We start from the raw sequence: 13,037 nt of genomic DNA on the forward strand, positions 1-13,037 counted from the left end.
AATATATTTTAAATTTGATGCTGTTTTTTTTTTTTTCTAATTATATTGAGTGTATGCTTTCAGCCTGTATCCTTTTCTCTCCATCAATCCAAGAAACCACCAATCCTAGCTGCCACTCTGAGGGTGGCTTCTTCCCTCCTGCCTGAAGCTGTATCACAGATATTTCCCAGCTCTAATGTGACATGGGTCCCATGCTGACATATTTAGTCCTGGCTCTAAGCTGTTCTTCACCAGGGCGATAGGATTTGGGGATAAGAGTGAGGTTTGACTGCATCATTTGCCTCTCTAGTCTTGAACAGCAAGGAAAAGAGGCGGGGCTTGTGTGTAACAGCACAGGGGGGAGGAATTGCTTATGTAACTGGGACAGCAGATTTAGCAGAAGGAGAGAGGAGGCAGAAGCTGGGGATGGGAGCAGTGAGCTGCCGGCAGGGGCACCATGCCCAGATGGCTGCTTCTCATAAGGTAGGGTGTGGGGCCTCTGGCAGCTTCTTTAGGGGAGGTGAAAGAGGCATAGGCTTGAGGCCTGGCAATTGACTGGTGGTGTCCACTGTGGGGGTGGGGCAGGGAGGCTTTAGTATCAAAGTAGCTATCCCAGCCCCATACTGAGAGGTGCAGGCTGAATTTCTGATGCCATATGGGGGAAATGTCCAAATACTCCTTTCCTAGAGGATTTTCATTGTGTCCAGGAAATCCAGACTTTGGCTTGATGCAAGGGCAGTGGCCGTCTTGCCTGGGTCAAATCTATGTCTTTAGGGTTGAGATTTGAGGGAGTGCCTGCTAAAGATGGGCAGAACCTGTAATGCCTCAGGGGCAGAAGGTTTAGTGGCTCCTTTGGTTCTCAGCAGGGTGGCAACATCCGGGGCCCCTGGGTCCAAGGCTGGAAGAGCCTCTGGTCAGGTGTGGGGACCACAAGGTCAGGTGTGAAAGAACTGTGGGGACTACGGGGGCATCAGTTCCTGCACCGGGAGCCCCTGGAGCCAGCCCCACTACTAGTAGAGAAGCCGCTGCCTGAATGGCCAGTGCCTCAGTTCATCAACCTCTTTCTGCCGGAATTTCCTATTAGGCCCCTTAGTGGGCATCAGCAGCTAAAGGTAGGTCAGTGGAATCCCTGGAAAGGGTCTCAGTCTCAAGGAGAAATCAAGAAACAGAGTCTCAACTGCCCTGTTCTCCACTTCTCTGTACAGATTTTAGGCCTTGTGGCTAAAGGCTCCTTTGGAACAGTCCTCAAGGTGTTAGATTGTGGCCAGAAAGCAGTATTTGCAGTGAAGGTAGGGACCAAGGCACTCCCACATTCTCTAGTCCCTGCCTCAGCCTTGATTCCAGAGAGGTTGGGAGGAATAAACAGTATAATACCACTGTTGCCCTCTAGCATCACTCCTCTCCTTTTATAGGTGGTACCCAAGGCAAAGGTCCTACAGAGGGACATCCTGAGGCAGTGCAAAGAGGAGGTCAGCATCCAGGTATGCAGTATGCACACAGCTCTGGAAAGGATCTTCGGAAGAACCAAACTACAGGTGGAGAAAGCACCTCTTGTGTCCAACTAGCCTGCTTTTCCTGACTCTGACCCCTCCCTCTGCTGTAACCAGAAGACCTCAGGAAATGCAGCTATCAGTAGAGTGATTCTAGGTCCTGAGGGAAGACTCTCCAGCACATCCACTGTGTTCCTTAGTAGTGGGGTACCAGGCAGGCAGCCTGAACTGAGAGGTGGGGCAGCAGCTTCCTTTCTGCACAACTAGGTAAAGCCTGACTTCTGGCTGCCTTGATCCTCAGTGTTCCTCACTTCCTGTCTTCTTTGTCCATAGCGACAGATCAACCATCCTTTTGTACACAGTATGGGGGATAGCTGGCAGGGAAAACGACACCTCTTCATTAGTGAGTAACTGGCTTCTCTCCTCATTCCCAAGGGTACTTTTGCTGTACTCCCCACCTGAGATTACCCATCCCTTTGGCTTGTTCTGCCTTTGCTCTGTTCCCCTTCTTGTAGTACTGCTCTCTCCCAAAGGGAGAGGGGACAGCAGGTGGCATCGGTTTGGGCAGGAGGCATGCAATGCCTTGCGCCCAGGCACAGGAGGCCCCAAATATTGCCCAGACTTCTGCTGCTTTGCAGTGTGCAGCTACTGCAGCACAGATCTTTACTCCCTGTGGTCTGCTGTTGGCCGCTTGACTGAGGCTTCCATCCGCCTCTTTGCTGCTGAGCTGATCCTGGTGCTGTGTAAGTGAAACAGGAGTGGTAATGGAAATGAGGAAGGAATTAAGGAGGGAGGGAGGAGGCAGGAGAGAATTGAAGTCCACAGGGATAGAAACGGGGTGGGAGCTATCAGGGAGATTGGAAAGGACAAAGAGCTTCAGTAACCCTCATGCTTGCTGTCGTCCACAGGCTATCTCCATGACTTGGGCATCATCCATCGAGATGTGAAGGTAACTAAATGTTTTGTTTTTGTCTAAGGAGGGACTTCAGTAAGATGTTCCAATAGGTCCAAGAAGGTGGGAGGAGCTGCTGAGAACAGTTGACCTTGGGACCCTAGTGGGTGTTAAGGATTTGGGCAAGGGCCCTCCAAGTATAGACCTGGCTGCTGAGCAAGGGCATCTTCTTCAGCTGAGAATACACATGATGAAAAAGGGGTGAAAGGAAGAGAATGAATAATAACTTCTCACCTGTGGTTTTTCAGATGGAGAATATCCTTCTGGATGAACGAGGTAAGTCATTTCTTTTTCTAGTCCCAGAATAAGAGGCACCACAGTTTGGAAATAAGTCATGACTGATGAGGGTTGGAACAGAATGGTGCTGATGCCTTGTTTTTCACAGGCCATTTGAAACTGACAGACTTTGGTTTGTCCCGCCACCTGCCCCAAGGAGCCCGCGCCTATACTATCTGTGGCACTCTTCAGTACATGGGTGAGGGAGAAGCTAAAGCTGATGGGTAAGCAGTAGGCAGGAGGAATGCTAACAGATTCAGTGACAAGTATCTTTCAAATCTGTAGCGCCCGAGGTCCTGAGTGGAGGGCCTTACAACCATGCTGCTGACTGGTGGTCCCTGGGTGTCTTGCTTTTCTCTCTGTCAACTGGAAAGGTGAGAGAATGGTAGTGACATTGGGCAGAGAGGAGTTGCTTTCTGGTGGGAAGAAAGATGTTAAGAAATCTTCCCTTATTCTTACTAAGCAATGACATCTTCCCACCCCTTAACTCAGTTCCCGGTGCCAGCAGAGAGAGATCATGTGGCCATGTTGGCAAGTGTGACCCACTATGACTCTGAGATCCCATCCTCTCTTAACCAGGGGCTCTCACTCCTGCTCCACGAGGTAAGGGCGAGCACGACTTCACTACAAAAACCTTTCACTTCTTTCCCTATCACTGAAGTGATATGTCCTCATTCCTCTGATTAGTTATTGGTGGTGGGCAGGTATGGGGGCTGTTACAACTTGATCAAGTACTCCCTCACTAGTTGCCTTCTAACTAGCACTTCAGACTTTATACCTGAGTTGCTGATCCTCCAAAGCTCGTCCCTATCCATAGCAGGTCACTTCTGAGAGAGTGCTGCTCTCTTACCAATACAGCTCCTTTATTCCTACTGCTGCCCCCAAATTAGCCTATTTCTCCCACTTTTACATATCTCTGTTCTTTTGGGTTCTTCTCCCTGCCCTCCACAGATCCATGAACTTCTTTCTCCTTTTCCAGCTTCTCTGTTCCGTCCCTTTCATATCCCAGTCTCTCATCCTTCATGCTCTGTTTTCCTTCAGCTCTTACACCAGAATCCCCTTCACCGTCTACGTTATTTGCATCACTTCCAGGTCCACCCTTTCTTCCGGGGTGTGGCCTTTGACCCAGAGCTCCTACAGAAGCATCCAGTGAACTTTGTCTTGGAGACACAAGCTACCCAGTCTAGTCCATCATTGGAGTCCATGTTCTTCAAGGACTTTGACTGTAATCTGGAGTCCTTCCTGGTCCACCCGAGGCTGGCTTGAGCTTCTCTACTGGAGTTGGGGCCCATCCGGGAACCTGAGGACTTCCTCCACTGCCAGCCCACTGTGACCACCTGATGATCAGTTTGTTTTCACTTTGTAGCCTCTTATTCTGTTCCTCTAGGTGCTGAACCAGAGTTCAGACTGGGTGTTCTGCTGTTGGCAGCCACGATGCCCTAGTCCTTGCCTCATCTTACAACCTCTCTCTCAATCTCAGATCAGAGTGTGGACCTTTACCTTTATTTCAGTTTACCAGTGCTTATACCCTGCAGTTTTTAGCCAGAAGTTTATTCCACTTTTCCTTCTTGTTTCTGTGCCATGTTTCCTTTCATGAGCAATAACATTTCATGGGTTCCCAAGGTGCTATTTATGTGTTTAATAGGCTTGTCAGAAGCAGTATGAATGTTTTTCAGAGATCTCAAAAGCTAGCATTTATTTCAACCCCTAAATATGCAGGTAAAACATGATTTAGGGCCCAAAGTCAGTCTAATTTTTAAAAATTTAAAAAGTTAATCTAATAGCATACTGTGAGAAAGAGAATAAGAAATGAAACATGGGTGGGTTACATGTCTTATTTAGGTGTAACTGGAATAACTATCCACATTTTTTCCAAAACAAAACCTCTTTGAAAGACATAAGTATTCTTAAATTGATCTCTTCCCTAGATGGCCAAGGGTTTAGTTTGTGACGGGCAAACCAATGGATTAAGAGGCATGACATCAACTTTGAGATTTAAGATAAGAGATGTAACTCAAGAAACTTTTCCTATAGGAAAATCATCTGAACCTTAAATTTGAATACATTTCTGGCCTTCATGACTTCTTTTCATTTTTCTTTAACTTCCTAAAAGCTTTACTTTCATTATTCTTCAGTCATATCTGAAGAGAGTCTGGGAAGTACTCTGAGTACTGTTTATTAATTTTGTCCCTGGTTTAAGCCAGATTTTCCCTGTACATAGCTGGCATTTTATTGACCTCTGCAGAACTGCTTTATCTGAATTATACTTTGACAATCCATATGAAGATCCCTATGAAATTTAATTGCTGTGGATACTGTAAAGGGTGTTTATAGATCATAATGTTCTATATAAGGATGTATGTGAGAAAATTTTCTCTGAACCCAATTGTGCTTTTCCTCAATTGCTGGTTGGTTTTTACCTTAAAGCCAATTTATATCCAACTGAGTCTATTTTTCTTTTCATATGATGCTAGACCCCTGAGGGCCCAGTCTGTGGTCTACTTCCAGCAAGTGTTCAGGACCTCATGTTATGTTTTGTATGCTAGCCATGTTCTTGGTTCCATCCTCCTTTTCTGCCTTTACTTTTCTTATTTTCATTTTTCTGTTTTAATCCTTTTTTAAAAATCTTAGTAGATTATCTCCATCTTCTTTTAGAATTAGGTTGAGATATAAATAAATAATGTATCCTTAAGCCTTTTGACTATCTCATTTGTTTCTCTTTAGAGACTTTTTAAGCTTTATTACATATTTCTAAAGTTGTCATGACCAGAACTTCACATTGGATAAAAAAACAATACTAGAAATAGAAACTAATGGCTTCTAAAATAGTAAAGAGTATTAGACTGGAATTTAGGAGACCTGGTGACTTGATCCACCAACAAATATCTCAGTAAGAGGCCTCAGAAGAAGCCAACACTGCTGACACCTTGATCCCACTTCTAGGCTCCAGTATTGTGAAAAAATAAATTTCTGTTGTTTAAGCCATCGGTCTGTGGTACTGCATTTTATTTAACCCAATATATCTAAAAATATCTCAACATAGCTCAGTTGGTAAAGAATCCGCCTGCTGTCCTCCCAGTTCAATTCTTGGGTTGGGAAGATCCGCTGGGGAAGGGATAGGCTACCCACTCCAGTATTCTTGGGCTTCCCTTGTGGCTCAGCTGGTAAAGAATCCGCCTGCAATGCAGATAGGCCTGGGTTCGATCCCTGGATTGGGAAGATCCCCTGGAGAAGGCCTGGGGAATTCCATGGACTGTATAGTCCATGAGGGTCGCAGAGAGTCAGACACAACTGAGCGACTTTCACAACATGTAATCAACACCTTAAAATAAGGTTTTCTTCTCTTTTTTTTCATACAAAGTCCTCAAAATCCAGTTTGTGTTTTACTCCTACAGTCTCAGTTTGGACTCGCCACATTTGAAGTGCTCAGTAGCCACATGAAGTGCTCAGTAGCCACATGGCTAGTGGCTCTACTACTGGATAATACAGAAGAGCCCATCCCCTGAGAGCCCTGAAGTTTGTAACATTATGATTTTTCCTCCTTGGGTTATTGCCTTTTCCAAATTCATTATGACTTCAGAGTGTCAATAAGGTGCCTGTGAGTGTTGAAACGAACATACTTCATAATAAACTATAACTCCAAATACTTACCTTTAGGCTGTTTTCCAAAATCAATCCCACTTCCAGTAGCTAGTTTCACACACGGGTCTCAAGAGACAATAGAATATAGTTGGTAGTGTGGGTGGCAATCTGTACCCTGCCACTACCTGAGGGGCATTGAACAAAAGACATTACGTGTGACTCAGTTCCTATGTCTGTAAAACGGGAATATTTACAGCACCTATTTCATAGTTCTTTTAAGGATTAAAGGAGATATAAAAGGCATCTGGAAGAGTGCCAGGTGCCTTAATAAATGTCCAGATACTTGTGAGCTATGACTATTTAAGTAAACTTGTTGCGGGCTCTGAGGTAAGTCCTAAGAAAACACCAGAAATTCTGGAGAGGTTAAATGACAGCGCAGGCTGTTTGAGGCCATCACGGACGCAAGACCTGTTCGCGGACCAAGCAACCTAAGTGAAAAAACAAAACCACTCCACTTACCTTCCCTTCTAGACCCCTCGGCCGGCTCCTGCTGGTCACGGCTAAAGTAACTGTGGGAAACCTGAGCGAGAGACTTCTAAGGCCAGGCCACGGGGACAACTTTTTTGACTGAGAGTTAGAGTGGCCTTCTCGAAACTAGAGGGATGGATTCCTCGACCGTCCAGCTACCCATTACGCTCTCGGAGGTGAGGCCGAAAGACTGGCCTTGGGCGTTGAGCGCCCCTCTCCCACCGCCCGCATCGAGGGTTGACGCTGGGGATCAGATCGCAGGGCACACGCGCGCGCGCGCGAGCCCACGGTGGGCATGGCCGGGAGGGGCCAATCCAAGCCCCGCCCTTGCCCGCCGTGCCCCAGTCCGGAGCGGACGCGCCCGCCTGACGCACTGAGGCTTCGCAGCCAATCGGGAAGCGCGAAGCAGGTTCAAATAAAGGCGGCGGGTAGGCATGGCGTCGTCTTTTACGTGTGGGAGGTGTTCATCCCGTGTTCTGTGTTGAAGATGTGGCGGATGAAAAAACTCAATCTTAGCCTGTCGCCTTCGCCCCAGCCGGTGAGCCGAAGGGCCTCATGGAGCGAGAGACCTAGACCGGGGTTTCGGGGGTCTCTGGCTGTGCCGAGCGTTTTGGAAAGCAAGAGTCGAGCCTGAGGCGGGGGGCGTGTGGAGTTTTCCGGTCTTGATGTTCGGAGCACTTGGGTTGGAGCCTACTCTTGTTTATTGCTCCGGAGCTTGAGGGAGGAGAGCTTCTTAGGGCCGGTTGGCAGAGCCCAGGCTTACTTTCATGCTCTCTTCTTTCTTAGGGAAAAGCAGCTATGAGAACGCCTCTTCGAGAACTTGCCTTGCAGCCCGACGCCCCCACCAACTCTGGAAAAGGGCCCCCACACTCGCCGACCCCATCACCATGCAAACTGGGGCTGCAGGTGAGATTCGCCTGGCCAGTCTCTCGACTGGGCTCTTTGCCGAGGCCGAGAGCTCAGAGGAACAGAGGGCCAGGGCTGGAACGTAATTAATAACGATAATGAAGTTTTCTGCCTAGACGACATCCATTTACATCTATTCAGGCCAACAGAGAGGTGCCCTAGGGTCGTTAAAGGAAGTCTACTGAGAGCCCACATCTCTATTTAGGTGTTAGTTTTTATCACCTCCTCCCCCTTTCAGTCTTTACCAAACGTCTCAGAAATACTATCACTTTGATTAGTGGTCTCCTCTTAATAAGGGCTCACTTATGGAGAAGTCAGTCAGCTGCAAGAATGAGCCAATATCCATCCGTTCCGAGAGGTAGTCAAACGCTTATTTATATTATTTGCTTATTTTTCTATTGGGTTGTTATCTCTTTTTCATTGTTTTCTAAGTGTTCTTATTATATTATAGTCATCCTTTGTCATGCTTTTTAGCTAGTTTATAACTGTCTTTTGATTTTTATCTTTAATCCTGGGGCTATCTAGGAGGGATTCTTGATTTCCAAGTGCTTAAAAACCATTTTGTGTCACCTTTTAAATTTATTTTCTTACATTATGATCGGACTGTAATCTGTTGTCTTTTTAGCCAAGTATAGGGTGAATTTTTTGTGAGTGTTCCGTGAACATATGAAAAAAAAAGCATATTTACTATTCAAAGAATGTCACATTCTGTTATTTCATAAGCAGATAGTTAATTACCCTGTCCTTGCCCATTTTTCAGTCTGCCAGATCTGTTGAGTTTTGTGTTATCCTTGTTCAGATTTGGTATCAGTGTAATTTTGGCCTTGTAAAATGGGTTAGGAAGTGTTCTTTTAAATTTTTTGGAGGAGCTTGAGACAAATGGGTATTATGTTTTCTTTGAAGGATTGGTAAAATTCAACCTGTGAAATGATCTGGTCCTGGACATTTCTGGAAGTTTTTGAGCATCTCTTAATATGCTTGGAGAAGGAAATGGCAACCCATTCCAGTATTGTTGCCTGGAGAATCCCATGGACAGAGGAGCCTGGCAGGCTACCAGTCTATGGGGTCTTAAAGAGTAGGACACGACTGAGTGACTAACACACTTTCATATGCTTAGTTGTCATTCATATATTTTCTTTGGAGAAATATCTATTCAAGTCCTTTACCCATTTTTAAATTGGATTATTTTTGTTGTTGAGTTGTAGGAGTCCTTTGTCTATTCTGGATATTAACCCCTTTTCTGATATATGATTTGCAAATGTCTACTCCTTAAGGAATAAATAGGAACTTAATAAACATAGCAAATGCTTTAAGGTGCATTTTTACATTTCTAAAAGTGTTTGGTTTGTATATTTAGCTTTTGGGCTATGTAATGCAGACTGATTTTTTTTTTTTTTTCATCATATAACTTTAATTTTGTCTTGTCACAGAAGTGCTATAACTTTACATTCTACCTTGTCTGATACTGATATTGCTGCCTCTGCTCGCTTTGTTTTTGCCTGATATCTCTTTGCCATCCCTTTATTTTCTACTTTTTCTTAAGCACTTTGAAATAAAAACTTAAAAATTTGCAATAAAATACTTGAAAGGGCATAAAACATGGAGCCTAACAAGTTTGTGTAAAGCACACATCATTGTAACCAATACCCAAGGACACTGCTAGAATATCAGAAGCCCTTTTTAGGTCAATCTTACGTTTCATCCACTGATGTAAATTAGAAATTTCATATAAGTCTGACTCTTTCTTTTTTTTTTTAAATAAATAATTAGTCTCTATATCTAAAGCTTCTAAAATATCTTGTTGTTCTGGTAGTTTAGAAATTTTTTCATTTCCTTGACCAATCCTGCTTAGAGCTTGGTGAGCTATTTTAATATGCAAACTCAAATCTTTCTTTACCTTAGAGAAATTTTCTTCTAATACTTCTTAATCAGTGCCAGACCTATGGGTGTTCTCTTTTCTCCTGGAGATTTTTTATTCACATGTTAGGTTTACTAGATTTATCTTCCAATTCTCTTAGCTTTTCCCTCAGATTTACACTTCTTTGTATCTTTAAAGGTTTTCTTCCACTTGATTGTTCTGGCCAGCAATTCCTTTCTTAACCCTGATCATCCTCTTTCAATTCATATTACTGAAGTTTTTTCTTTAAAAGTAATATTTATTATTTCCATGGGAATTCCCTGTCGATCCAGTGGTTAGGACGCTGCGCTTCCACTGCAGGGGGTACGAGTTTGATCCTTGGTAAGGAAACTAATATCTCACATGCCATGCAGCCAAAACAAAACAAAAAAATAATTTAAATATAAATAAATACAGGTAACATTTATTATTTCCAGGAAGTCTTTGTGTGTGTGAGTTGTACTCAGATTTTCTTATATATTCATAAGTTTTTTGGGGTGCAAATTGTCATCTCTTTCTTCCATCAGCTGTGTAGGGTCTACCTTTCTTAACTATCTCAGAATTTGTCCTTTTTCTGGCTACTAGATCCACATAAGTATATTCATATTTTCCTATTGTTGTTCATTGAATCTCAAAACCAGCAGTCCTGCAAGTGGTATAAAGTTCAATGGTCTCTATTCCTGTGAACCGCCAATTGAGAGGTTGTCATCTGGAGAAGGCAATGGCACCCCCCTCCAGTACTCTTGCCTGGAAAATCCCATGGACGGAGGAGCCTGGAAGGCTGCAGTCCGTGGGGTCACTGAGGGTCGGACACGACTGAGCGACTTCACTTTCACTTTCCACTTTCATGCATTGGAAAAGGAAATGGCAACCCACTCCAGTGTTCTTGCCTGGAGAATCCCAGGGACGGGGGAGCCTGGTGGGCTGCTGTCTATGGGGTTGCACAGAGTCGGACACGGCTTAGCAGCAGCAGTCCCTTATCAGTGCACCAGGAAGAAGTCTTTCGGCCATTCATTCTCCCCTACTACAAAGGCTAGAGCTCTTCAGATCCCAAGAGTTGAATGGCTTCAACTCATGTGTTCAGGAAAACCTCAGCGCTTGCACCCAGGGAGACTAGGTCACTAGCATAGGTTAATGTTGCCTTTTCTCCCAAGAATACATGGATCTCTGTGGGCCAAGGGCTCTCTAACTCTAGTCCCGAATTTCTCATCTGTTCCAAAAAGAAGAAAATCTTACACCAACTCTAGAACTTGAGCCAGGGATTCCTCCTACCCTAGAATTAGGTTGGAGTTAGGATTGGAGAAGAGGAGGGTCATTTTCAAGCTACCATTTCCATATGACATGGACAGAATATCTTAGCCTTGTTTATACTATAACCTGGTTCACTTGGAAGGACCCAGAACGTCTTCCCAACTTTTCTACTGGGTCTCTTTAGTAAGCAGCAAGGCTTAGCCAAGTTCTTACCTAGGCAAAGGTAATAAGAACTCTTCCTTTTCTGAGTTCAGACAATATCCTGAGCCCATAATTGTATATTGTGAACTAGAATTGACTGTCTTAGTCAACTGCTTTTGTTTTCTTTGGCAGGAAGGCAGCAACAACTCATCTCTGCCAGATTTTGTCAATGCTAAGAAGACAGACTCCCCTTCAGAACAGTTCGGCCATCCCTCAAAGTGGCTAGAAGCTTATCAACACGAATCAGATGAGCAGCCCCTAAATCTGATTCCCCAAACCAACTCTACTCCCAAAACCTGTGAGAAAGGAGTAGACCCACGGGACAACAATGTGGTTAAAACCATGGTCCTTGTACCTTCTCCAGGGAGGCAGCAGCAAGACATTACACTTGCGGACCGTCTAGATTCGATGGCAGAGGGAAACAACTTCTCTCTAGATGAGCCTCTGAGGCCAGGAGATCTGCTGAGAAAGGGGGTAGACTTCTGTATGGAAGACAGCTTTTCAGAAACTGTTCCTGGTATGCCTGAGATACCTGCATTTCAGGATCCTCCATCCCAGCTCTTGGAGTCCCCACCAAATCCCTGTTCTGAGCAGCAGTTACATTGCTCCAAGGAAAGCCTGAAGGACAGGAGCACTGAGGCTGAGCCTGAGGACTTAGTTCCTTCGGAAAGTAATGCCTTGTTGCCTTCCTCCCTGCTCTGGCTTTCCCCTTCAACTGCCTTAGCGGCAGATTGCCCTGTCAGTCATGTGGACCCAGAAGGGGATATTTTAGAGCACAGAGCTATAGAGGAGAGGAAAATGAGCTTTCCCACACTCCCTGAGGAGGCTGAATTGGGACATCAAGCACTTGTGTCAAATACAGACGATATTCCATCCACATGCCCAAGCCCAAATCCTGGAGAAATGGAATCACAGGTGGTTCCTGGGCCAGCAGGAAAAGATGCCAGTGGCATTCCTGGCTCTGATGTAGGGCCTTGGATGTCACCCCTGGCCTGGCTGGAAAAAGGTGTCAATACCTCAGTCATGCTAGAAAATCTCCGCCAGAGCTTATCCCTTCCCTCTGCATTTCAGAATGCTGCAATCGGCACTACCCCTTTCTCTGCTTGCTCGGTGGGGACTTGGTTTACTCCCCCAGCACAACAGGAAAGGAGTACAAACACATCCCAGACAGGCCTGGTGGGCACCAAGGACAGTGCCTCTGAGACAGAGCACCTCCTGTGGGGGTAAGTGTCCTGTGTCTTTGTGCTCCGGGGCTTCATTTGCCTGGATCCATCACTCCCATCCCTCTCCCTCTCTTCTTCCCATGTTCTTTTCCTACCACAGCCGTTCTCCAGATCTGACTGCCTTGTCTCGGCATGACCTGGAAGATAACCTGCTGAATTCTCTTGTCATCCTGGAGGTTCTCTCCCGCCAGCTGCGGGACTGGAAGAGTCAGCAGAGCGGCCCTCACCCTGAAGTCCGGGACAGCAGCACACAGACTGACACCCTTCCCAACGAGGTAAGATAGTTCCTCCTGAAGCGTGGAGGATCTCAATGGGCCCTCTTCCTTAAAGTGAGTATGAAAGCTGAGGGTCTGGAAGATCCCTTAGAGCTGTGGGTACACACTATACCCCTGGGATGCATCAAGATTTTCCAGGGAATATAAGCAAGGAAGGTGTTTTGTTTTGTTTTGTTTTAATTTAATTGAAAAAAAAAATTTTTAATCATCTATATTAATTGCTTTACAATATTGCTTTGGTTTCTGCCATACATCAACAGCAAGGGACGTTTTAAAGGAATTGTTTTCTAGATCTTCATCTTCCAAATGCACTGTTGCCAGATTTTTTTTTTTTTGGCCATGCCATGCAACATGAAGAATCTTATTCCCCTGACCAGGGTTTGAACCCATACCCCCTGCACTGGGAGCCTGGAGTCATAACGAAAGCCAGGGAATTCCCTCACATGAATCTTGTACCTATAAGAATGGAAAATAGGC

General features: G+C 45.2%; 2 protein-coding genes across 3 annotated transcripts in view; both read left to right on the forward strand.

Moving 5' to 3' along the window:
- The first annotated feature begins 71 nt into the window (after positions 1-71).
- On the forward strand, positions 72-5,682 carry LOC105003952 (uncharacterized serine/threonine-protein kinase SgK494). Of its 2 annotated transcripts, XM_010861415.1 has the most exons (12): positions 72-462; positions 843-1,091; positions 1,185-1,268; positions 1,392-1,460; positions 1,803-1,872; positions 2,108-2,212; positions 2,378-2,418; positions 2,670-2,697; positions 2,807-2,896; positions 2,983-3,071; positions 3,190-3,300; positions 3,739-5,682. In XM_010861415.1, the coding sequence occupies exons 1-12, from the start codon at positions 406-408 to the stop codon at positions 3,961-3,963; spliced, it is 1,218 nt and encodes a 405-aa protein (XP_010859717.1). In that variant the 5' UTR covers positions 72-405; the 3' UTR covers positions 3,964-5,682. The 2 variants fall into 2 exon arrangements, with proteins under 2 accessions (XP_010859717.1, XP_010859718.1); XM_010861416.1 differs by lacking the exon at positions 2,108-2,212.
- Positions 5,683-7,234: 1,552 nt separating this feature from the next.
- SPAG5 (sperm associated antigen 5) overlaps positions 7,235-13,037 on the forward strand; it is an 18,783-nt gene continuing 12,980 nt past the window's right edge. Inside the window, exons 1-4 of the mRNA XM_010861417.1 lie at positions 7,235-7,345; positions 7,594-7,713; positions 11,195-12,285; positions 12,386-12,560. Coding sequence (XP_010859719.1) covers positions 7,295-7,345; positions 7,594-7,713; positions 11,195-12,285; positions 12,386-12,560 — 1,437 coding nt within the window. The 5' untranslated portion in view covers positions 7,235-7,294. The remainder of the gene's footprint in view (positions 7,346-7,593; positions 7,714-11,194; positions 12,286-12,385; positions 12,561-13,037) is intronic.

The sequence above is a fragment of the Bison bison genome, unplaced genomic scaffold, assembly GCF_000754665.1.
Source record: "Bison bison bison isolate TAMUID 2011002044 unplaced genomic scaffold, Bison_UMD1.0 scf7180017864472, whole genome shotgun sequence".
NCBI classification, from domain to species: Eukaryota; Metazoa; Chordata; class Mammalia; order Artiodactyla; family Bovidae; genus Bison; species Bison bison.